This window comes from Lissotriton helveticus, chromosome 7 (assembly GCF_964261635.1).
Source record: "Lissotriton helveticus chromosome 7, aLisHel1.1, whole genome shotgun sequence".
In the NCBI taxonomy this organism is placed as follows: domain Eukaryota; kingdom Metazoa; phylum Chordata; class Amphibia; order Caudata; family Salamandridae; genus Lissotriton; species Lissotriton helveticus.
In genome coordinates, this window is record NC_136068.1 from 1,654,129,727 (window position 1) to 1,654,156,684 (window position 26,958).

At 45.6% G+C, this 26,958-nt stretch overlaps 1 protein-coding gene across 1 annotated transcript in view; it reads right to left on the minus strand.

Moving 5' to 3' along the window:
• LOC144767594 (nectin-3-like) overlaps nucleotides 1-26,958 on the minus strand; it is a 196,474-nt gene that overhangs the window by 34,894 nt on the left and 134,622 nt on the right. The window contains exons 3-4 of the mRNA XM_078651004.1: nucleotides 10,861-11,217; nucleotides 7,987-8,271 (exon numbers count right to left, since the gene is read on the minus strand). Coding sequence (XP_078507130.1) covers nucleotides 7,987-8,271; nucleotides 10,861-11,217 — 642 coding nt within the window. The remainder of the gene's footprint in view (nucleotides 1-7,986; nucleotides 8,272-10,860; nucleotides 11,218-26,958) is intronic.

Below are 26,958 nucleotides of genomic sequence, written 5' to 3' on the forward strand. Positions count from 1 at the left end.
TGTGCGTATTGTAAGCAGCTCAGCCATTGGATACGTAATTGCCCATTATTGCGTCCCAAATTGAATGCTCGTGGTCGAGGCCAAGGGAGAAATGGTGCAGGATTTTCGGAGGCTAGGGGAAATGTGAATGATCGTGTTCGATCCGATACGAATGTACGCCCACAGTACAGACAGAATACTTTTGATCGACAAAATCAATATCAAATGTCTGACTATGTTCAGCCTGATCTATACGATTCTGCTCATGCATAGGATTGCCTAGGATGGGGTAAGGAATCAGTTTAAGTTCCAGTAGATCAGACGGGTCCCTATGTTACAGCACATGTTTTTGGTTCTACTGCTCGGTTTCTGGTGGATACAGGAGCTACTCGTAGCGCTCTGTCTAAGCAATTGGTTCTGAGGGCTCCCCTGTCTGGCATGACTATTACTTCGATAGGTTTCGATGGAACACCTTCCCTTAGCCCATTGTCACAACCACTTCCACTTCATGTTGATAAATTCAGTGCTTCATGCCCGTTTTTGCTTTCTCCTAATACACCAGACAATATTGTGGGCCTTGACATGCTGAAGTACTTTAGAGCCACAGTACAATGCTCTCCTGAAGGGGTGCGAGTCATTTTAAATGGTAATTATTCCGATTTTGATAGAATTTGCCTTGTTCAAGAGGATGTTGCATTGGCCACTCTTCCTGAGTCCCTTTGGGCTACATCAGACACTGATGTGGGTCAGATAGTAATTCCTCCGATTCAGATTAGTGTTAAGGAGGGAGCTGTGTTACCCCGATTGCCACAATATCGGATTTCACAGGAGGGAGAAGAAGCACTCATACAAATTGTACATGATCTTATCCGAGTTGGGGTTGTTGAGGAAGTTCCATTTAATGTTTGCAATAGCCCGATTCTTCCCATTTTGAAGAGAGATACTGACAAGCGTGTTTACAGATTCATTATTGATTTAAGGGAAGTAAATAAGATTGTTATACCACAGTATCCTGTGGTGTCTGACATCACAACACTCCTTACTTTGGTTCCCCCAACTGCTACTACCTTTTCTGTGATAGACTTGAAGAACGCTTTCTTTTCGATCCCTATTCATTCTGACAGCCGATATTTGTTCGGTTTCACTTTGAATAATCGATCGTACCGATTTTCTAGAGTTCCTCAAGGCTATACTGAGAGGCCGAGTATTTACAGCCAAGCATTGAAAAGGGAGCTTGATTTGTTTCTGTTGCCTGAAGGTGTGGCTCTCATCCAATATGTCGATGACATCTTGTTGGCAGCCGACACCCCAGAACAGTGTGACAAATGTACACTCTCTCTGCTTTCTTTCCTTGCCTTACACCATCATAAGGTATCTCGGAAGAAATTGCAATATTGTAGACCAAAGGTAACCTACTTAGGTCACCTTTTGTCTAAGGAGGGACGTGCATTGACATCAGACCGCATACAAGCAATCTTAGATACACCAGTTCCTACCACACAGAAAGGAGTACGTGCATTTTTGGGTCTCACTTCCTTTTGTAGACAGTGGTTCTTGGGATTTTCGCACATTGTTAAACCCTTGTTAGCACTTTTGACGAAAGATACCCCAGTGCCTCTCCCATGGACAGAGGAATGTGAAAGTGCTTTTCGACAGCTACGACAAGCCCTTTGCTCAGCCCCAGTTGTTAGGCACACCAGATTACACGAAACTTTTTACACTCTATGTACACGAGAAAGATGGATGTGCATTATCGGTGTTGGTTCAGTTACACGGCGATAAGCAACGTCCGTTTGCTTACTTTTCAGCAGTTTTGGATCCTGTTGCTAGAGCATTGCCTGGATGCTTTCGTTCAGTTGCAGCAACAGCGGTGTCAATTCGACAGAGTGAGGGAATAGTTTTGTCACACAAATTGTTAGTGTTAGTACCACATGCTGTTGATGCCCTTTTGAATCAGACGAAAACGCAGCATTTGACCAGTGCTCGTCTTACAGGATATGAATTGACATTGCTAGCTGCTCACATTACATTGAGGAGATGTGCAACTCTGAATCCAGTCACTTTGTTGCCATATCCGGTGACCCAACCTCAGTCACAAGAAACGCACGATTGTATTTTTCTGACTGAGGAACAGACAAAGGGTCGCATTGATTTACAGGATACGCCCCTTCCAGATGCGGCTGGTCAATTGTGGGTTGATGGGTCTTGCCTGAGGCTACCGGATGGTACGACTTTAGCCGCATATGCAATTACCACACTTGAAACAATAGTGGAGACAGCCCGCATACCACAGAAAACAGCCCAAGCAGCTGAGTTGATAGCTCTGACGAGAGCATGTGAGCTCAGTGCTGGATTGTGCGTGAACATTTATACGGATAGCCGCTATGCTTTTGGAGTGGCACATGATTTTGGCCTACTCTGGAAGGAAAGAGGCTTTCTTACATCTCATGGAAGACAGATAATGCACGGAGATTTAGTGCATAATCTCTTGACTGCATTGACGTATCCGAAGAAAGTAGCTATTATAAAGTGCAGCGCACACAAGAAAGTAACAGATAAAATTGGTCAGGGATATGCCTTTGTAGATCATGTAGCACGTGAAACTGCCATGCACAGGAACACTACTTCTGTGTATGTAGTGAAGTCACAAGCTGAAAGGTGGCATGATGCTAGGCAAGAAGTGAGAGAGATACAGAAAACAGTCTCTGCCAAGGAACGTGAGCAGTGGTCTAAAAATGGAGAGTTAGATTTTTTTATTTTTTTTAGTTGGATCTAGAAATAGAGGCACACAACGGTGTACTCACGACTAAAACTCATTTCAAACCAACCGCAAAGAACTCCCTTTTGCATTTCGAAAGCTTTCACCCAAGACCACTGCGGGAAAATCTGCCCTACGGGCAATATCTCCGACTAACGCGCAACTGTAGTGATGTCAAAGAGTTCAGAGCCCAGGCTGATGTGTTGACAACAAAACTGAAAAACCGAGGCTACTCAAACAAAATTGTGAACAGAGCACAAAAAAGAGCAAGAAATCAAAACCGTGAAAGCCTTTTAGAAGCAATACAACACACAACACCTACTATACCATTAACGTGTGTTTCAACTTACAAGGCAATCTCAGACAAAGTCACTAAAATAATCCAAAGAAACAGGATAATTGTTAATTCAGGCAAACTGAATTGGGAAAAACCCCTTTTTTCCTACAAAAGAGCACAGACTCTCAGGGACAGCCTGGTGTCCACTCGCCCGAAAAAATCAACCGTACTCCAGAAAACTGTACTGAATGCCTGGGGCCTACCCAACATCACTGGCCACTTCCCTTGTGGTAATTGTAGTGTTTGTCACTTGACCCAACCTGTGAAAACGTTACATCTTGAACCTGGGAAAGAATGCAAAATTAGAAAACACACACAAATTGTAATTCGGCTAACGTAATTTATCTAATCACGTGCCCATGCGGATTGCGATACGTTGGGATGACCAGCAGGAAAGCAAAAACCAGAATATGCGAACATCGAAGCAACATCCGTTGTAAACGGAATACCACTAAACTAACAGACCACTATCTAACAGTGGAACATACAACAAATGACATGACCTGGGTAATCTTTGAACAATTAGATCAGCACACTGAGAACATCCACTACCAGCTATTCGAAAAAGAGCAACGCTGGGTATACAGGCTATCAACCCACACAAATGGCCTGAATGATAATGTACCGTGGAACAGTATACAGAAAAAATAAACACATGTCCTGTAGTCACCCCAATTGAGAAACTAAGCAGTAGTCACCCCAATTGAGAAACTAAGCAATAGCAGCCAACATAAAGCCTCTACTTTCAATGCGTACCACACAGATGAAACCAGAAATAAGTATAGACATATATAGCAATCCGATATATAGGACCCATAATTGTTGATATTGATCACTTCACGTTTGGCCACCTCTTTTTTCAGTCTGAGAGGTTTTAAACCGGTACCCAACACTCTGAGCCCCAGCTTTTATGATTTACTGAACTCACACAACAAGAGTGATTATTTGTAACTATAGATGTCCCTGACCGTAACATCCATGACCTGCAGATAACGTCCTAGATTGGATAATAAACACACTTGTTTTATGCTTGTCTTCACGATGCAACCAAAGAGCAAAAATGTCTTTTTACATTAAAAATCTTTTTACATTAACGTTTTGCTGTACAGTCGAATTGCACCTTATACCTAGAAATACCTAAATATATCCAACAATCAGTATACAAATCCGAGGCATAATGACACCCAAAACTCCTGCAATGGGTATTCTAAAGGTCACAAGTCCCTTTCTTTTCTTGTTTTTTCAATGATAACTTTTTTCAATGATAACTTTACCCATTAATCGCGTTACACACCACGCGCAAGGTTTGTGCTCTAGTTGTTTAGTCAGTGACTGAGCACGAGCAACGTCACGTGACCCCCAACACAATTCCGCCCACGACCCCTATCCCGCTATATGGAATCCATGCAGCCAGTTCGGGCACAAAATGCTAATGTAACTCGAGCGCCCCACTACCCCATGGACCCCTATTTTTCTCTAGTTTAATACCACTGGGGCACATTGTAGCCACGCATGGTCGCTTTGTAGATAATTATCATGCATGCTTTCACGCGGTCACATGCATGATATCAATATCTACAAATCACAGAGCGCGAAAAGCAATAATGCATGACTGTCTGAACAAACCACTGGCATTTGCATATTTCTTTTTTCAGGTACTCCTAAACAGAGGATTCGTAAGTAACTTATCCACTACACTCACAGCACACTTTAGAGTGTGTGCTGATAAGTTTCACTTTTGTGACCCCCCTCCTTTTTTGTGGGTCACGCACACCATCCTGGTCCTGAAGAAAGCCTTATGAGCCAACCTAAAGGCTGAAACTAGTAGACCTTACTTTAACTGGGATACTGAGGTACATAGCAAAGCCTCAAAAGAATCCCCTGTATGTTTTTAACTCTTATCGTAGGGCCCTGCAATTAAAACTTTTATAAGGGTTATACCTAGAGACAATGTTTAACACATAACTGCACTTCACTTAGCACTTCACTTTCCCTAACACAAACAACCTGCTCCGCTGTAACTCAGGCGTCGAAGCACAGCTGGATTGCGCTAGGTAATCCAGCTGGGCCCCGATGATGAAGCATGCCACCTACCAGGTAGGTGGGTGAGGGGTTTCCAAAAAACTACCTGAAGTTGTTTGCGCTCAACCCTCAAAAAGTTTTCCTGTCAGGACCATAGACTTGAAAACTACACGGAAGGACTTGTCCAATTGTGTTTATGACTGTAGTATATAGGGAAGAGGACAAGTGAACTGTTTCCTTACTCTCTACTTTTGTTCTAATATAGAAAATGAAATCCCCACATAGTGCAAGGGATGTATGCTTGGCGGAAGTGGAGTTGGCAGATTTATGGCAAGTATCTTGTGCTACACTTTGTTTGGTGGTTAAACCTGCTGCTTTACAGAAAAAACACTTTTTTACCTTGCATAGAATCAATTGGACCCCAAAAAAGCTGGGAAAGATAAAAGGAGACACAGAGTCAAAGTGCAAGCGATGTGGCAGCGGAGATGCAGATGACATGCACATGTTTGCTAACTGTTCAAAATTGGGAGAATTCTGGTAAGCAGTGGGCAAGCCCTTTTTATGCTTGGTGGGTGTCAACATCGAGGTAAGCCCGGAGTTGATTATGTTTGGGATATCCCAGCAGGCTAAAGATGAGTATGATTTGCAAGTAAACTGTCAATATTAGATTTTTTACTTAATACTACTAGCAAGAAGATAAATCGGTAATCTCAGGACTCAATCGGAGACCCCTTCTTGGAACGGTTGGAAGAACTCTGTGGGTTTTTCAAGGAAATTGATAAAAATAGTCTAAGATTTTGGAATTTGCTCAAATACTGAATGACTTCTCTGTCCAATGATTACACCCTCTCAATTCATTAACTGGGAGGGCAGTGGAAAGTTCAAAACAACCCAGTAAATCTAATTGATCGGTAACCAATTTTGGGCACTAACGAAGGGAGCTTCGAGCAGTGCTAATCGGTGGTGACATGAGGATAAAAACAAAACAAAACATTTACGCTATGGAGGAAGGTCCTGCACCGCTTGGGATAGTGGGGGTGATTGACCGGCGAACCCCCCTGTGGCATATTGGTCTTCTGCACCAGTTCTCGACATTGACTGGATTTAGTGGATGGGAGAACACATGTATCTCTGTGCTGGGGCATGGTCATGTGGGGACCGATTTTAAAATTGTCCCAGGAGCTTCAGAGGGAATGTGATATGCCCAATACACAATCCTACAAATATCTCCAGATCAGGCATGCCATCTCCCCGTCAATTCTACACCTAGACGCTCTGCCAGAGTTCAACCCCGTCTATGCAAAGGCTTTTATGGAGTACCTAGGCGATCGTAAGATTACCAAAATATATAACACAATAGTTACTGACAGTCACACCACATTGGCGACACTTCGAGAGGCCTGGCAGGGTGATCTGGGACAGTTGGACAAGGATGATTGGACTAAAGTATTAGAATCCCCATGTGGGGCGGCCATAGCATCACATCTTAGACTTTTACAATTTAAATACCTCCACCGGGTCTACTTCACTAGGCATAGACTGTGGAGGGCCGGCCTGGTGGCCTCCCATTCAGAGGTTCTGGCAGGGGGTCTTGAGCTCACTTTCGGAGGTCCTGGAGTGGGATGTGCCTATCTCACAAAACTAGCCTTCTTGCAGATTACAGACGGTATAGGAAGCAATATATATTAATGCCATCTATTGTTCTTGGGGCTCGCAGGGGCGAAGCTTGACATAGCCAGGGCGCAGAGGGCTTCATCTCCACCCCTGGTGAAGGTGTGGTGGAAGGGAATGGATTTCTGTATGGGCTTGAAATTACCAAGTAAGAGCATGTCCTCAGGAACATTCCAAGATATGGGGAAAATGGGCTGACTACCGAGGTCCACATCTGGAGCCTGTTCCCTCAATTTCACAGGTTACAGAGATAATATATTAGTTTGCTGGAGGGGAAGTTTTTAGTTTATATGTTCAATTACAAAGGCTGGGGTGGAAGTGGGCAGATGACAGTAGGTTGTATTTGGACCTATAACTATCGATATCAGGAAATCAATTTGTCATATCTATGTATATGTCAATATACCGGGTCCTACCTGGGTATGTAGGGTGTACAACACAATAAAAAGTGTTTTGAAAAAAAAAGAAAACAGAAGGGGTAAAGCCAAACCATTTGAGGGGTGACCCTGCAGAGAGGGCCAGGTCCAACAGTCAGGTACCACACCTTGACGAAAATTAAAATAAGTCATTTTTATTATTAGCTGATCATATTTTTACTCTTGAGCCCTAATTCCTATAGGATTTGTACTTGGGAAAGTTATACCTCACCCAGTAAATACTGATATGACCAGCTGCATTTTTGACTAGGCGTAGCATTACCTCTCAATTCCGAGTTCCACATCTCAGCATACGGTGACATTGTAATACCATATTTTCCTCCATTCAGAGCTGCAAATATCAGAATGGGCAACATTTTCTCTGCACACATTCCATAAATTTTGCATGGAAAAGTGCAGTGTTACCACAGAAGTAGAGTAACAGTTCTGGCGCGAATGCCTCATAGTGTCTTCAAGTCAGCTGTTACCTGGAGCCTCATGATTAGTATGGCTGTTATCTCTAATTGGTTGTATTCTGGTATTTGCATCTAAATTGAGGAAGTGTTATGGGCTATATTTACGAAGAATGAAATACACTGGATTAGCTCTTCATCCAGTATATAGAGTCCTGTGTTAATAAGGACAGAGGTGCATTGAGTGATGTGTGGGTGTACATGATCGTATGCTGCTCAGGCACCCCAGGCATGTAGAATTTCCTCAGGTTTTGTAAATAAATATAAACCTGAGCAGATTTTGCGGAAATAAATTCTCTAATTAGGGATAATGAAACGTTCTTTACTTACATCTCTCGGGGACCGCCATAGTGTAGTGTGTAATGTATCCCTCTGTTCTGTGCTGCAGCAGGCATGTGAAGGTCCTGGCGTTGACATGATTCACAGTTGAAAGATTAACTTTCAGCCTACGGGTTAAGAGGTAGGCGGTAAGATCAGTTTGCACTACAGTCATGGTCTCTGCTGGAATATGGGTGTCCCCCTCCTTCCAAACAATCTCAATGTCCTGTACCATCCCTGCCTCTACCTGGCACATCAGAGAGGTGTCGTTGTCCACTTTTCCTATGCTCATTGGGCCTGTGAATGGAGAAAGAAAAAGAGTATCGCTAGATCAACGTTCATTTGTCATTGTTTTCAACTCTCTGCAAATGTAAAGTCACTTTGGCATATGCAGTTTGGATTGGACATTTAATTAAATGATTCAATGCCACTTTTCAACTGCATTACGCTTACTTGGAAATCCTAAATTATATCTGTGCAGGCTAACGCATTCTCCTATGGAATTAGGTAAACCTTAGAGCTGACTTTGTGATCTAAGCACTGACCCTAAATAGGCTCTAATTACAAGAAGTATTTAGAATTAAGTCTGCCTAAGGAGTTACTAGCATTATCAGAATTACAACATCTGCAGTTACTCAACGATAACATGTGTCACGCAGTGACTCCTCCGCTTTGATTTAGAGGGCTCTGCTGACATCCTTACCTCAAAAGTAAAAACAAAGGAGAAATGGAAGGGTCTTTTTTCAGAAAAAAGTAGTGAAGAAGAGCACTGATCTATGCATTTCGTTTGTGCTGAGTTGTTTAAACAGTGACCAATGTAAGAGATCTACTGCAGAGGCGCACATATTATAGTTACTTTAGGGCGAAAGTTATGGTTACTTGAGATAACTATAACTGATGAATTTGAAAGGATTTGTTAATTTAAAAGCATGTATGTATATAGATAGATAGATAGATAGATAGATAGATAGGTAGGTAGGTAGGTAGGTAGGTAGGTAGGTGGATGGATGGATGGATGGATGGATGGATGGATGGATGGATGGATGGATAGATAGATAGATAGATAGATAGATAGATAGATAGATAGATAGATAGATAGATAGATAGATAGATAGATAGATAGATAGATAGATAGATAGATAGATAGATAGATAGATAGATAGATAGATAGATAGATAGATAGATAGATAGATAGATAGATAGATAGATAGATAGATAGATAGATAGATAGATAGATAGATAGATAGATACTGAGTTAGCGAGAATGAGACTACATAGTTGGTAACTATGTAATATGGAACTATATCACTATCGTGGGGTTCTGGTGACATTTACAAACCACGAGGCCAAAGGCTGAGTGGCTTATAAATACCACCCGAAATCCAGGTAGAGCCTTATTGATGTAGGTGCCTGTGTGTTGTGAGGGTATGAAGTGGCTTGGGAATAAAAGAGTATAGAAATAAGATTATCCAAGGTATTACCACCAACAAGAGAGAGGACTGGACTTTCAATATGCAAGTATGTTATTGAAAAATACCTTTTCAAAGGGGTATTGTTATAATTTTAAATATAGCAGCAAACAATTACTCTGGTGGATGGAAACGCCTAGCTGAACACCATGTGAGAAAGGAAATGCCCCAGAAAACCCAGTAAACTACATTATTTCTAAAATAGGCTATATCTTACAAATGGTCAGGTGCCTGAACAGTTTGATGAGTATCTGTCGTGACTGATTGTCTTCAGAAAGACAATAAGAGTAAGAACATGTCTTTATGTGTTAAAGAGAACTAATGAATCTAGAGAATGGGTGAGAGAGGTAATGATTGATTGGGAGATTAGGGCAAAGGAAAGCAGTGTGTGTGGAGATGGTGAGAGGATGAGAGGGAGGGAGAAAGGCTGGGGTGAGGAAGAGGGAGGAGAGAGATAAAAGAAGAGTGGGAACAAGGCAGAGAGAGTGCTAGTCAGAGCAAAATACTGAGGAAGAAGTTGTGGAGTCGAATGAAAGTACAGAATATTTAAGCAAAAAATAAGGAGGAGACAGAAAGCATAGGACAGAGAAGGAGTGAGAGAGAGCAAAGGATAAAAAGAGCAAGTAAAAGACAGGTCTTGCATAACAAGCACCAACTCAAAGATTTCATGAACTGCAGAATCATCTCACTCCTGCCCTTTCCATCCAAAGTCATGCAGAAGGCTACCAACAAATAACTCTCCACCCACCTCGAACAACACCACTTACGAAGCATCTCAGTCTGGTTACAGCAAAAAATATAGCACAGAAACTGCTGTCATAGCAGCAACTCACATCTGAACATCTTATCCATCATGGACAAAGGAGAAATTGCTGCATTCATACTACTAGACCTCTCCACAGCATTCTACATCATTTCCCACAGCACCCTCATCACAAGACTTCATAACTGCAGAATACATGATCCTGCCCTGAGCTGATTGACTGCCTTTATCTCCAACGGAACCCAGCTAATCAGCCTCCCGCCCTACACCATTGTACCCTAAAATCTCATCTGCAGAGTCCCTCAAGGATCATCACTGAGCCCCACCCTCTTCAACATCTACATGGTGCTGCTTGTCCACTTCATAAGATCCCATCGAATCAACATTGTCTCGGATGCAAACAACACCCAGCTCATCCTCTCCCTCACAGACAACAACCACACCACCAGGACCAACTTCAACACCAGGATGTTTAAGGCAGCCGACTGCCTTGAACATGCTGGTGGCACACATTCCCATCCAAAACACACCCACTGGAGTTCTGTGTTAATATGTTTTAAAAGGCCTGGTTTTCTAGATTAAGAAATCTAAGATTATTGCATAAATCCTCGTGCCCCAGGATGTCAGTCAACGGAGGAACAGACTCTAGCTTACCGTGTACCAGGAGCTGCGTCCCATTCCCTGTCACTGTACTGGAGTTAAAAGTGTCTTTGTCAATAACAGACACCTTGCAGATATACAACCTTGTGTCATTGAAGCCCAGGCCGCTCACTTGTATGGATTTATCGGTGATGTGCCCACTTTTGGTCAGTGTGAGTCTGTCTTTGTGCCAACCCTCGGGCGTCAGGTATATGAGCTCGTTTTCGTTGTTGGTGGTGAAGTACCAGTACACATTTGTTCGTAGTATCTTGCCTTCGTCCCCTTGCAAGCAACAGGTCAAGTTCACTGAGCCTCCTCTAATCCCGGCAACAAATGGGGGCTGCACCACCTCCTTCATTCCAGGTACTGGCTCTAAGGACAAAGAATCAAACATTTAATGAAGACCTTGATGACTCAGCGAATTAAGCTCGTCTTGATCAGATCACGTGGGGCCTGCGTATCAACAGTCTGAATCCTGCTAGGGCCAATTTATCCTTCTGAACTCAGTAAACTAAGAACCATTAGGGCCACAGGTTGGTTGGGAATACAGAGAAGCAAAATAGCCAGAGGGCAAATCCATTACTGCATGTTGCAATTTGACTCCTCATTCAAAGTTTCCAGTTTTGAAATGAGAGACAGCATGGAAAATCCCCGTTATCTCACTAATTTTCTGAATATTTACCCTGGGTCAAACATTTTTTCGTGTGCACATTTCAGCACAACTTTCCATGTGAAGTGTGCATGAGGAAAACTAATAGTGTGCCGCAAAGCCACACAAATGTGAAAATCGTCGGTACAGTTTATGTCTGATCCCTGCATTACCGACCTACTAGTACTGAATTAAATTAAATTAGGTAAATGTACTGCCTGTTAAATATAGCTCATGCAGGCTGCAGAAACTGCGACATTAAAGCACTATGTGAAATAAAGTTGTTATTTTGTTTACAAGCTACAGGGAGAGAGACACCATGCATAAGTAGTTATGTTCAATGCAGTGCAGTAAAAAGATTTGTGTGAGCTTCCTGCCGGAGAAGAGTCAAGGATAAGGGGTTGGTTGGTAGAGAACCTCAGTACTACTATATCAGGAAGATGTGCAAATCAACATTTTTTGAATGAAGATAGTTGTCTGATCTTTAATTGTGTCATCGTAGCCCTGAAATCAAATCAGTGAGATGCAGTGGCATGAATGATGAAGTCTTCACCATTCATTTGAGCCTAAATCTGTGAATGGAAAACTGTTCTGTCAGTGGCGAAGCAAGGGGTGGGGGTGTCAAACCCGCGCGGCACGAGTTTTGGGAATGGTGACTGTCGTGCCTAGACAGTGGGCACTAGGACCCCGGGTCAGGAGTGGGGGAAAGGGACATCGGACACCACTTCCGGTCAGGGGAGTAGGGCGGAACACAACAGGACTGAGAGGGCAAGAGGCAGGACGCATCCAGAGGTTGTAAGCTAGATTGAAATAAACACCTGATTCCAAGCCACGGTCTCCTGTGATCCTTGGGGGCTCCACGATACGACAACTGGCGACGAAGGAGTGGACAGAACTCACGTGTGTCCGGTGCCCGACTGATCTGGAAAGCAAGACCAGGAGCTCACCCTGATTCGCACGTGGAAATAAGCCACGGCGCGAGAGCCCACCACGGCCGTGACTGCAGCGCCGTTGTGAGACGTCCGATGAGAATCTGAAAAAGCTCGCAAACTGTCATGAGAGCGGCCATTTTGTGGTCAGGCGGAGTGACCAATCAGCGCTGACGAAGACCGGACGGCCATTTTGAGGTCAGGCAATGCCCGGATTGGCCCCGAAGTCGCGTGAGATTTCGGCAGCCATCTTAGAATCAGGCGAAAACAGCCAATTGCAGCGCGGAGAAGACCGGCGGCCATTTTGGAACTAGGCAAAACAGGAAAAAGGAAGGAAAGTGCTGAAAAGAGTACAAGTAAGAGAAAAAGAAGCACAAGATAGTGCAAATAAGGACAAGACAGTGAAAATCAAGGAAAGGGGAAAGAAAAAGTGGATAATAAAGAAGAAATTAAGGAAGAAATGCCTGAATAAAGAAAACAGGAAAAAGGAAGGAAAGTGCCGAAAAGAGCACAAGTAAGAGAAAAAGAAGCACAAGACAGTGCAAACAAGCACAAGACAGTGAAAATCAAGGAAAGGGAAAAGAAAAAGTGGATAATAAAGAAGAAAAAACAGAGATGGCAGAACCAAGGAGCGAAAGGCAGAGCGGCCAATATCGCAGACCTCTCCCATTCAACCTCTCAGAGCCGCAAGTGGGAATAAGATGGGAGCGGTGGGTTAGGAGATTCGAGAGGTACATGGAGGGCACATATGTGACAGAGGCCAAACAACTGGGTCTGTTCCTTAATCTAGTGGGCGATGACTTAGACGATCTACTAGTAACCCTACCAGAAGATGAGACATCGACGTACAAAGGGCTAATAAAATGCCTAACTAACAAATTTGATCCACAGAGAAACATTGATTTTGAGCGGTATACCTTCACAATGGCATTTCAAAACACGGATGAATCGCTGGATGATTTTGAGACGCGACTGCGGAAACTTGTAATTTACTGCGAATTCGACAAGTACAACAACGAACAAGCGATTCGCCTGTGCATCATTGAAGGTTGCCGTGATACGGACTAAAGTGCGAGAATCCTGAAGGAACCAACCTCACTGGAGAAGAACCTGTCACTAGCAAGGGCTGAGGCAAGAGCAACAGTGCAAGCAAAACAGATGGAGCGGGGAAATGAACGGCGAGTCGAACAGGCACACTGCATGGCAGAGAGCAACCGCACAAGCAGCTGGAAAAAGGGGCACAACGAACAGGCAACAAAGAAGCAACCTGAATCAACCTGCTACAGATGTGGACTTGAGTTTCCACACAGAGGCACGTGCCCGGCCATGGGCCAAACATGCAGGAAATGCAACAGAAGCAACCACTTTGCCAGTGTGTGCCTGGGACTGCAGTTCAGAAGTGAAAGAGGAAGATCGCGGATGATGACGAGCAGACATGTCAGACATGTGGAAACAGCAAACCGAAGCTCCTCGGTAGAGTCAGGAGAAGAAGAGGAAGAAGAAAAGGTAGAAAGACTATACCTCATGTCAGACACTGCTGCCATGCCCACTGAAGAAGGCAGAAATCAAGAAAGCATCCGCCTCGTGAACAAGAACACAATAAAGATGACAGAGTCGGTAACTATAGAGGTGGGGCCTGTCAGGGTCTGACGGATGTGCCTGCCGAATATCCGATAATGGGGTAGACTACATCTCCCATAATTCTTAGCATTAAGGGCAGGACCAGGAAGGCATTTAGCAACGCGAGAGACAGAGGTCCTCGCACGTGATTTTGTCCTTGGAGTTTGTTTGCAGTTCGGCAGACGCCCTGTACCCGTGGAGCTGCTTTGGATTCTCTGTTTACCCCCACGTTGCAGGTTACAACTCCGCGGCTGCGGAGTGGAGAACGCGTGCATTGCTCGGCTGAGCAAGAACGCCCCTGGCAGCGTGAAGTTGAGTTTTGTTTTGGTTTCTGGTGTTTGGTGCTGGGAGACGATGGATTTGCCCCCTCCGTGCCCACACTGGAAAAAGCCTGTTGTTTCGCTCAGCGGAGTGAAGATGCCATAGAGCCTGTATCTTGGATTTGTTTATGCCTGAGAGAAGGACTGGGAGCCACTGGATTGCCCCCTCCTAGCCTTATCAGGTATTGGAGCCAGGGTGTGGCAACTTTGGGGAACTACGAACTGAGAGATGCTGGATTGCCCCCTCCCGAGTTTTGCCTTCTCAGTCCAACACCCGGATTTGCATTCTCATACCGGAGAACAGTGAGTCATTATTCTGAACTCCTACGTCTGCCGGTAAGGCTGATTTTGTTTTCTTATTGACTGGAATGGTTTCAAAGCTTTGCGGGGGCATTTCTCCACCGCGAGACATTAGGGTAGTGAAGCCTTGGCCACGGTCTTTGATTCCTTTTGTTTTTGAGCCTCGTGGTGGAAGTCATTATTCACCTAAGGAAAAGAGATGCTAAAAAGACCTGATATTCTAAAGGACCTTTGTGATAGAGTGTTTGGTATGTATGGTATTTGGTTGACTTATTGAATACTGTGACAAATGAATGATTTCCCAAGACTAACCGGTTGTTGTTTTTTAAATCGTAGGGCGACCGTGTTTCATGAGAGAAGTATCTCAGATAAGGGAAGGGGTCATCTCCTGAATAAGTACCAGGTATTGCTTTATATTCGTGAGACAGTACAGGAGGGTAGAAAAAGGACTGCAAGTATTAATGTGTGCCTTCTTTTGTTACAGGTGTCCCTTCCACTGCAGCTCCTACCCTTACCTATCCCTCACTTGACTGCTTTTGTGCTCTGTATGCTTATAGCTAGTCAGAGTACACGGAGGTCAGGAGGTGGATCCCATTTGAGCATCGTTACGATCCTGAGGAGCCAGCAGTCAGGACAGAATCACGTGCCTACGAACTATACTCCTCCTGATCGGAAGGATCCTCAAATAATGGCGACTTTAGATGACGTACTCCAGGCCTTACTATTAGTACAGCAGGAATTGGCTACGTCAAAAGCGGAGACAGCAGCCTTAAGGGAAAGACTAGACAGACAGAAGGGCAATCCGTTTGATGTTTCAGTAGGTGCTCGTCACATTCAGGTGGCGGTCCCTCCCCCTATACCCCTAGCTAGTCCGGAGAGATATTCCGTTGATCCTCAGAAAATACAAGCTTTTCTAACACAGATCACCCTACATTTTTCTTGCCGGCCTGCCTCGTTCCCCACGAACCTGTCCCGAGTGGCATTCACCATCTCGTATCTGTCAGGGTATGCGGCCAACTGGGCGGTCCCGTTCGTCAGGAACGATGATCCCATTCTTTCTGATTGGTCCGCCTTCCGAAAGGAATTCGAGCGGGTGTTCCACCGAAGGGCCACCACCTTCAGCACAGATCTGGAGCTCCTAGAGCTCCGTCAAGAAAAGAAAGACCTGGTCACGTACATGACCACTTTTAACTGGCTGATCACAGAAACCGCCTGGCCGGAAGAAAAAAGAATGGCGCTGTATTATCAGGGACAGTCTGACGACATAAAAGATGTGATGGCTCAGATCGACCCCCAACCTACCACATGTGTAGATTTCATAAACCTCACTTTGCGTCTAGACCATAGATTAGCGGAGAGGGGAGGAGACCGTAAGAGGCATGACAGAACCTCGGGAAGCATGGGACAAATATCTCATCCTTCCCCAGTAGCGAGAGATAGCGCTCCAGAACCTATGGATCTAAGCGCTATCAGGTCCCTGTTGTCCAGGGCAGAAAGAGTGAGCCTCCGAACACAGGGGCTCTGTATGTATTGTGGCAAGAAAGGCCACTATGTGAAGGAGTGTACCCTGAAGCCAAAGAGACCAAAAACCTTTTATGCTGGAAAGAAAGTAGCGCTCACCAGAGTAGACCAGGGCGAAACCAAAGAGTCAGGTACACCCAGAAAGGGATCGGAGGAGAAAGAATGAAGGTTGACGTCCTTAGCATCCACTGACGTCAAGCACGTAGCTACTCACATCATACTCCCCACATTATTGCAAACCAAGAAGCAACAACATTCCGTGTGGAGTATGATAGATTCCGGGGCTACCGGGAACTTCATTGACGAGGGACTGGTGCGGCGTTTGGGATTGGGGCGAGTTCCCAATCCAACGCCAGAGACAGTGCTGTCAGTGGACGGTACCCCATTGAAATCCGGTCCGATAACAGAACGCACTGAAGTAGTGGAGCTAATACTAAAAGGCAGCCCAGTCGATCATGTGGAAAACATAGTGTTAAGCATAATCGAAGCCCCCCAATATGAGATCATTCTGGGGATACCATGGTTAGGACTACACAACCCCTCTATTGATTGGAGGCTCAAATCCGTTAGCTTCCTTTCCGATGAATGTCAGAACACATGCATGACAAAACCTCCATCGCACACGCTAGCCTGAGCTCAGTCCCTGCACATAGCCACGGCAGTCGAAAAAGAAACAGTACTGCCGACTGTTTATGAAGACTATAGAGAAGTGTTCAGCGAGATCAGGGCAGAGGTGCTCCCACCTCATCGCGAGTACGACTGCCGTATAGATCTGATTGATGGAGCAATAGTCCCATTCTGTAGGGTGTATGTCTTATCGGAGCCTCAAACAAAACACTTACATGAGTATTTGGCACACTTTAGCGCAATCGGGTTTATTCGGCCATCCAGGTCTCCCGCAGCCTCGCCTCTGTTTTTTACGGCGAAAGCCAATGACGAGCTGCGAACGTGCATTGACTACCGACAGCTGAACAAACGAACAGTCAGGAATCGTTACCCACTTCCACTTATCCCCGTCTTGCTGGACCCAGTGAGGGAGGCCAACATCTATACCCGGTTGGACCTCCGTGGCGCCTATCACTTGGTTAGGATTCGCAAGGGGGATGAGTGGAAGACAGCATTCAAGACCCGATATGGACTATTCGAATACTTGGTAATGCCGTTCGGGTTGTGTAACGCCCCGGCGGCTTTCCAGTATTTCCTCAATGACGTGGAGTACATAGACCAGTTTGTCATAGTCTACATCAATGACATCCTGGTCTATTCTGTATCCAGAGCTCAGCACGTCAGCCATGTCATCCTGATCCTGAAAAGACTGCTAGAGAACAGCCTCTATTGCAAACTCAGCAAATGTGAATTTAGTGTTGCAGTGGTGGAATTGTTAGGGGTTATTCTGACTCCTAGGGGTTTCCGTATGGCTGAAAGAAAGGTTGAGGCCGTTCGATCATGGCCGGTGCCACAAGGTGTGAAAGATGTGCAATGTTTTCTTGGCTTCTCTAACTATTATAGGAGATTCATCTCTCAGTTCTCCCTGTTGGCCTCCCCAATTACCAAACTGCTGAGGAAGGGGGTACCTTTCATGTGGAATCCAGAAGCCATGGAGGCTTTTGAGCAGTTAAAGAAGGCATTCATTACTGCCCCGATTCTGAGACACCCTCAATTGGACCTACCTTTTGTGGTGGAGGCTGATGCATCTGATGCAGTGGTGGGGGGGTGCTATCACAGAGAGACAAGGAAATGGGGCAACTGAATCCTGTTGCCTTTCTGTCTAAGAAACTAAACCCTGCCGAAACCAACTACACCATATCCGAGAAAAAGCTGTTGGCCATCAAAAGGGCGTTTCAAGAGTGGAGGCATTATCTCTGGGGAACACAACATCCGATAACTGTGTATTCAGATCACAAGAACTTGCAGTTCATGAAGACCGCACTCCACCTTTCACACCGACAAATGAGGTGGATGATGTTTTTTGCGGAGTACAATTTCATAATTACTTTCCATCCAGGGTCTGAAAACAGGAAGGCAGATTACTTCTCTCGGCAAGGGGAAGACTCTGCACCACAACAGGAGATTCAACAAGCCATCATAGCTCCTGAGAGAGTAGTGTGCTCAGTCACTGCAGACCAATTCATAGAGAAAGTCCATAGTGATCGGAGTCAGGCTCAGTGGCAAGCATGGGTGGGAAAAAAAAGACTCAGAGTTATCAAACATGGAGAACCTCTGCATGAGGGGAAGTTGTATTTTCCCACACACCCCCTTCGGTTGAAGGCGTTCAATTGGTGCCATAACAATGTGCCTGCAGGGCATCCAGGAAACAAGAAAACGCTGCATCTAGTAAAACGCCATTTCTGGTGGGAAAACATGTCGAGAGATGTAGAGAGCTGGATCACTCAATGTGACACCTGAGCCCGTGCGAAAGGTGATCAATCCAAGAGTCGAGGAAAACTCATGCCATTACCCACTCCATCCCGTCCGTGGCACACGATCTGTGTGGACTTCATAGTTGGTCTCCCAACCGATCAAGGGTGCAACGCCATCATGGTGGTGGTTGACAGTTTGACAAAAATGGGCCATTTTATCCCTTGCAAGAATTTACCTACTGCCAGCCAAACTGCACAGTTATTATTATCTCATGTGGTAAGGATCCATGGTATTCCACGGGTAATCGTCTCGGACCGAGGTCCACAGTTTGTGTGCGAGATTTTGGCACATGTGGTGCAAAGCCCTCCGGGTGGAAGATGCTTTATCCACGAGTTTCCATCCGCAAATTGTTGGGCATACCGAGCGGCTTAACCAAACGCTCAAAAAATACCTGAGGTGTTATTCTGAGGAAGCGAATCAATCTTGAGTTTCCCTGTTATGGGTTGCGGAACTGTCTTACAATAATGCCTGGCACAGCTCCATAAGGGAAACACCGTTCAAGGCCAACACCGGTTTTCACGCGAACACTCTGCCCTTGGTAGTTCTGAGAGAAGGGCACAATCATCCCACGGTGGCAGCACACGTGAAGGCTTTTCTGACATCACACCGGCGGATTCAAAAAACACTGGTCCAGGCGAATACTTCCTACAAGAAGTGGGCCGATAAACATCGACAGGAGGGTCCTCAGTATAGAGTGGGCGACAAAGTCTGGCTGTCGACGAAGAATATCCGTTTCTGCTACCGTAGTATATTCTATCCACGCTACATTGGTCCCTATGTCATACTCTGAAAAGTCAATCCAGTGGCGTACAAACTCAAACTACCTGCTTCTATGAGGATACATCCTGTGTTCCACTGCAGTCTGTTAAAACCCGCTGGTTTGGCGCGGTGCAAAGCCGTTCCGCCTTTTCTGAAGGATGGTCAAATGGAATATGAGGTTCGCCGCATTCTGGACTCCAGGTATCGGCAAGGGAAGTTGTGGTTCCTAATCTCCTGGAAGGGATACCAGCCTGAGGATGATTCCTGGGAGCCGAGTGAGGGGGTTCATGCCCCGCGGGAGGTCTGGGCATTTTACGCCCGTAACCCGGGTAAGCCTGGTGCTAGGAGGCACTGGGGAGGGGGGCGTACTGTCAGGGTCTGACGGATGTGCCTGCCGAATATCTGATAATGGGGTAGACTACATCTCCCATAATGCTTAGCGTTAAGGGGAGGAACAGGAAGGCATTTAGCAACGCGAGAGACAGACGTCCTCGCACGTGATTTTGTCCTTGGAGTTTGCAGTTCGGCGGACGCCTTGTCCCCGTGGAGCTGCTTTGGATTCTCTGTTTACCCCCACGTTGCAGGTTACAACTCCGCGTGCATTGCTCGGCTGAGCAAGAACGCCCCTGGCAGCGTGGAGTTGAGTTTTGTTTTGGTTTCTGGTGTTTGGTGCTGGGAGACGCTGGATTTGCGTGCCCACACTGGAAAAAGCCTGTTGTTTCGCTCGGCCGAGTGAAGACGCCATAGAGACTGTATCTTGGATTTGTTTATGCCTCAGAGAAGGGCTGGGAGCCGCTGGATTGCCCCCTCCTTGCCGTATCAGGTACTGGAGCCAGGTAAGCATGGGCGGATTTTGCGAATTGGCAATCCGCGAAATTGCGTATTTACGGATTCGCAATCCGCAAAATCCGCGAACTCTCGCGAATTTGCAGAATTTTTTTTTGGTGTTCGCAAGGGTTTCTGCCAGTTCGCGAGGATTTTGTACCAGTTCGCAATTGCGAACTTACTTGTCGGCTCGCAACGGCCGCGACTATGTTGTTTCTACGTCTGGTTCATCATCACAGGTTCACAGCACCCTCTGTTTCACCACTGCCACCCTCTGGTACACCCATGCCACCCTCTGGTACATCACTGCCACCCTCTTGTTTGTTTATCACTGTAGATTATGGGGTGAAAAAAAGCAAGCACACCTGCCCTGCTTCAACTGACATGAATTAATTTGGGGTTGATTAATGTGTCACTGAATTTAAACTGCCAGTCTGGCACCTGCTTCCTTATCTGTAATTTGCTTTCTGTTGCAGTGCAAATTTTTTTCACAGGACCTTTGTGGCCTACTTGTAGCTATTCTATGAGCCTGCTGTGAGGGTCAGAGCAGGGTCATAGAATAATTGCAAATAGGCAACTGAACTCTGGAGGGGCCCCTCAGGAAGCACTAGAGGGAATGGTTACAAATGTTAAGATTGAACTTTTGCACCTGCTGAGTGCTTTCAGTTTTGCAAAAATCGTTTTTCTGCAATTTCGTGCAATTCGCGGGGCGCGAATTCGTGCGAGATCGATTTCGGAAGCCGCGAATTCGTGCGAATACAGGATTTCTTTTTTTTGCGGCGTGTTTGTTCGCGTGATTTTTTGCGTGTTCGCAAGCCGCTTGTAGCGCAACGTTTGTGAAGTTACCCTAGCGGTCGTACATGGGCGTGGCCATCTTGTTTGCGTGACGTAATTCCGTTTCCGGGCGCTATGTGTAATCTCACAAAGTGTGCGGCTCGCTAGTACAATTTCGCGTGTGATCGCGAGGAAAATCTCGTGCAAACTTACCCACGCGGTCGTGAACGGGCGCGGCCATCTTGTTTCTCATTCATTGCTATGGTTCTGGGCATGCTTTCTGTATCCTCTCTGAATCTCTGCCATCCTTTGCTTGTTTGAAGTTTTTTTTAAATCTATTTTACTTATTATCTATCCCTCTATTTTTCTAGCTCTATATTTTTGTGTTTTCTGCTACTTTTGGTTAATTCTAAACTACTTTTTTAAACTCTTTTCTTTTCTTCTTCCCTATTCTATTTCTTCTTTATTATTTAGCTTCCTTTCTGCCCAGACCATGGTAAAGGGAGCCGGGAAGCATCCCGAGAAGGGGAAGGGTCCCGCACCCCGTGCCCGGCTCCCGTGCGGGCGTTTGAGGGGGGAGAATGTCCAACCCCGGGAGATCTTCAGCGCGGAGGAGGTGGCCGGACTAGTTTTTTATGTTCAGCGCCGCCTCCCCAGGACCATCATGGCAGGCGGCAGGATCGCTAGCGGGTACGGGATCCGGGAGCGCCGGAAGCGGTGGGAGAAGGTGTGCCGGGCCATGTACCAACACTCTCGGGTCCGACGCACCTACAACCAGGTCACCCACCATTGGACGGATATCCTGGACCGGGAACGCGATCTGCTGGACCTGCTCGGCCTTGAGATCCCCGGGCTTGGTGATTAGTAGCTATTTCTTTACTACTCTGTTTTCTCCTGCTCTGCGTGTTATTATTTATCTTGCAAATTTTTGTTTTTTACCAAGAGCAATAATGCTGCTGATTACATTGTAGGTAAATTATATTTCAAAATCTTCTGTGCATTTCAGGTGCACTGCTCTCCTTCTCAGTAGCGCTGCTACTATGCTTATTTGTTTTCGATTTTGTGTTCATTTCATTGGCCTGTGAAATTATGCATGAGTGTAGTTTAAAAAACTGCGTAATGCTAGACACTAAGGGTCAGATTTTTAATTACCGGCGCATCCCTGCAAAGTAGCAGGGATGCGCCAGTAATTGTGCGCCACGCCACCACCACCCATGGTGCGCCGTATTTACAATGCGGCGCACCATGTGCCCAAAACGTCACCGAAGCGTTACGCTTCTGTGCCGTAAAGGCGGCGCATTGCTGGAGTTGTGTCGCAATGATGGTGCAGCTCCAGCAATGCTCTGGGGTGCCCTATCTCCCCAATGCTGCATCAAGCAGGCGCAGGGTTTGAGTCACGCATCATTGTCCTCAAAGTGACTGATTGAAATCTTGTAGATGTCCCTCAGCCACTTTTAGGATGCGTTCCTGCGCAGGAACGCCCTCCCTTGTGCCGGAACGCCCCCTGATGGCGTAGGGCTTTACAACGTGATGCATCTCCCATATGCGTCACGTTGTTAATATACGCCGCACCATGGCGCCTCTTTTGTTCTGCCGCTGCATCACAAAAGTCACGCAACAATGGAGCAAAAGAGCCGCAAGGGGCTTCTAAATCAGCCCCTACAGACTCAAGTCCAGTCCTTCCTTTGTACACATGGTGATAAGAAGAAATAGTGGTGGTGGATTGATAGTTTGAGTATTCACTGATCTGCAATCACGATGGACTTTGTCTGTCACTTCGCGTGCTGCGGACTGCTGCCTGCCAGTCCTAGGCGAACATTTTTAGTAGTTTGTTTAGTGAGTTACATAAGAACTTTCCAAGTCGACGGTCGGCAAATCAAGCAATACTAATAACGTAGTAGACCACATGAGATCGGTCAATATATCCCGTGGAATAGTTGTCTATTTGCTATTTCACCAAAATATTTTGTTATTGTTCTTTTGAAATGTTTGATTTGGTTGACAAATATCATCCATGTTTTCTGGTCTTTCTTTCTTTCATGTTGTACATCAGCTCCCCCCAGGGTCAAGAGGACACAGGAGGAGGAGGAGGGTGCTGTTCAGGATGCAGGCCAGGATCGGGCAGGCGAGGGCTCCTTTGCTGGCCCCAGTAAGTTTTAATTTTAATATAAAGTACCTATTTTTTCCTAGCGTTCCTCATTCGATTTTTTCTAAATCGTCTTTGATCTTCTTGTAGACTGGATCTCAATTCTTATCCTGCCTCGACTATGACTCCCTGTGGTATTACTAGATTATTCTTATTAGTCTGTCTGTGTAGCTAACTAAGATTGCACATTTGGCAATTCCATTGGACTCCCATTCCAGTCAGCAATAGCTCTATGCACTGAGTGCAGTCCTCTGGGATTGTCCATAATGTCTTTTCAAGTCTTCTAAATGTTTATGCTTTGACAATTGCCAACAATAAAAAGGTGAATGACCACCAAGAAAGAATAAGATACTACTTTACTTTTGGTTTGGATAGTAGGACAATCCATTCTACTACTGTTGCAGGGACAAATCTGCACAAACAGAACTATGGACACTAAATAATGCATTGCTTAGCTTATCAATTATAATAGGTGCTGTTAGACTTTCCACATACCTCAGTGATAACAGACTTTGTAGTTGAACCCCCAATCTCCTTACTGACTAGATAGTGTGGCAGAGTCATTTAGCTCCCAAAGTCACCGATGATTGATCCCCAATGATGATTAGATTATCCAACGCAGGACAAGAGTACGGAGTCAGAGTCAAGAAGTGTCAGAGGCACGGACTCATGCTTGCAAAAATTCCAAAACCTTTAGCTCATCCACTCTAGTCTGGAGGACCAAAAACCACAGAGTCTATTTAAGTTTAAAAGCTTTATTAAAAGTAAACACATTTATTAAAATCAACTTTGTCAAAAACTAAACGTTTAACTGAAAATGGAAAAGTGCCTAGTGCTGACGATTAATTGGACACATTTCTTGTGGTCGAGCCGAGCTCTCACCTGGTTTGAACTTGATCCTGCTCGTGTTCTTAGAAGTCAAGCTTCTGTCTGTTAGGAGAAAAAGTGGTGCGTGTTAAAAATAAAAAGCAAGCATTCATCAGTTGTGCCAAAAAGTGCAGCAAGACAACAGCCTTCCCTGGAAAAAGGGACATTTTTACTTTAGAGTAGACAGTCACAAATTATTAAATTGCATTCTGTTTTTTCACATTTCTTTATTCCTCCTAGACCAAATATTATATAGTAGGGAGTGGTGTATTCTAACATTCTTAAATGTACTTTGTAGGTGGAACATCTGGTGGCTGGGCCAGCGCGGAGGCGGTGGTATTGGACGAGGGGAACAACTCTGGGGAGGAGGCGGTGCAAGTGCCGGACGTGCCTGTGAGGGTTCACACGGTGGTGGCGGGCAGAGGTAAGCTATATATTCCTTACTTATTGAGATTGAAGACTGCAGAGTGTGCTTTCTGCACTGGTGTATTATAAATCAACCAGGTAGTAGCCTCCTCTAAATGTACTTCGACTTAGCTGTGAAGTTTTTGGCGAGAAGAATCCCAATCAGATCTGAGATGAACTTGATGGATGGGATGAACGAAAAGCGAAAGAAGGGTGTAAGTAAGTGTGGAAGGACGAGAAATTTAATGATGACTGGCAAAGAAGAATGATATGTGTTTGCTTGGCCCCCGAGGTGGCTGGGAAGGAAAGAATATGGTATGGTGCATGGCTGGGTGAATGATGAAGCAAGGATGGGTGGAAGGAAAATAGCCTGGGTGGGTGAAACAGAAACTGTATGTGTGCATATACTTTGAATGGATGGATGCCTGGATCATGGTATTATCTGACTCTTAGATAGCATATGTGTATCTAGAGAGAGTAGACGGTCACTGGATGAACTAAGTGTTACTTTGAAGAGCATGTAACACCGCACCCGCACGTCCGTTCCAGTGTAGGAAAGGCAAGGAAAAGAAGTTGTAATTTTGTCCAAATACTACCATGAATAGTAGCAGTAGTTTGTATTGCAACTGCAAGCACAGCATATATCCGGTTATTAGGGTGGACACTCCCTACCTCTCTTAATAACTTTAGTTTAGTAGTAGTACGTCATTCATGTGTGGGTGTATCACTGTTCACTCAATAATAAGCAAAGCACCTAAAGTCATCCCATATGTCATCAAATACATCCCATGTGAAGTGATAGATAGTCAGATTATTTAGCTTCTTCATTTTCCTTTTCTAGTACTCATTTGCACTGTAGGGTGAAAGCTAAATTAATTAAGCAGTAGCCCTTTTAACAGAGTATTCTCAGTGCCACCCGTAATAGAAAAGTAAGAGCTTCACCACCTGCATGTACTGGACCGGTACAGTAACGCAAGTCTGTCTCACTCATCATGGTGTGCGTCTGTTTTTCTCGGGTGCAAGTTCACTGCGCTGGCATTATGCCGGCTTGCATAAGATAACGTACCAATTTTCCTAAACAAGAGAGAAGAAGAAGAATAAGACTGGTGTACTGTCATAGTCGACTGTAATGGAAGTCCATAGTGCTCGTAGAATTTGTTCCTTAAACTCCCACTAATGTTAGAGCAAGGATGAAGAAGTGGGAGGTTAGATAGATACTGTCCTCAATAGTTATTGTAGGAAGGTGGCTACCTGACTATGGTTACCCCAGATTTTTTTTGCCTGTGTTTAGCTGGTTTTTTGACTTAGTTGACCTGGTTCCCTGCTAATCAGGGCCCCAGGCCATCTGCTCTCTCTGTAAAATGGATTCCATGTACCCTAGGTACATACCAATTGGAAATGGACTCCTTGTCAGCCCCTGTAGAATGCACTATAGGTGCACAGGGCACAGGAGCCACTAAGGCCTACCAGGGGCTGCAGCATACCTTTTGCCACCCCTGGCTGGTTCTTAAATTGACACAACTGGCTGATCACTCAGCTGGGGTAAGGTGGTGTACACACCCCTTGCTTAGATATAGTATACCTATGTCTAAACCTATATCTGGACACATGTAAACCTGTGAGCCACTCCTATAGACAGGCCTCACCAATCCTGGAGGCTGGGTGCATGGTTTTTATGTGAGATGGAGCTCTAGCATGAGCTGAGCCTGTCTGCAGCCGTCGGGAACAAATCCCTAAGCTGTTTCAGGATAATGCCATACCATATACTATTAAGTGCCTTATAATCCTCGCGGTTATTTAGCAACTCTGGTTTGGCTTTATCAAAACATGTCGTGTAAGGTGTCATACGCTTTGGAATACCATCCCCTCGCCAGTTCTGGCGACGGGGATGGCATTCCACCCCTCTAGAGGGGTAAGACATGTTACTTCACTTAAATGCGGTTGATTTCTCCAAAGGCCTTAAGATCCACAAAATGGATGCCTCTGCCACAGACAAATGTCTGGACCCCTGGAGCTGACCGAAACCCAGTCAAGGGGGTCCTGGACAAAGGGTTTCCTGTCACAGGAGGGTGTCACCGCCCTCCAGACAGGAGATAGTGTATTGTAGCAGGGAGGTTTGAAAGAAACCAGACACTGCCTGGGGCGCACAAGGCTGCCCCTTGCATAATCCGGCCAAACCGGTTCTGGGGCACTCCAGCCCTCGTGCCAGGGCGGCCTGGATCAAAGGAAGGGGGTGTATCCACCCACTTCCTGGGTCCCACCCATAGGAGGGGACCTAGCAGGTAATCACGCCCACCAGATTCGAATAAGAGTGGGAGCAGTGCCAATGCACATCAGATTTCCTGGAAGAAACATTTGAAACGATATTCTGGACCCTTCGCCCTCCATCTCAACGTGGAAGCCCGAAGAATCTCCCTTGTGGTCAAGGAGTGACCACCCTGCAGCAGCAGGCACCATCCAGCCCTCGACGTCTACTTAGTTGCAGTTCCCGCCGGAACTCGAGCGACTGAGATCGACGAGATCAAGCCTGCCCAGCTTCTAACAGCCCGATCCACAGTCCCTGCAAAGCTGAGACCC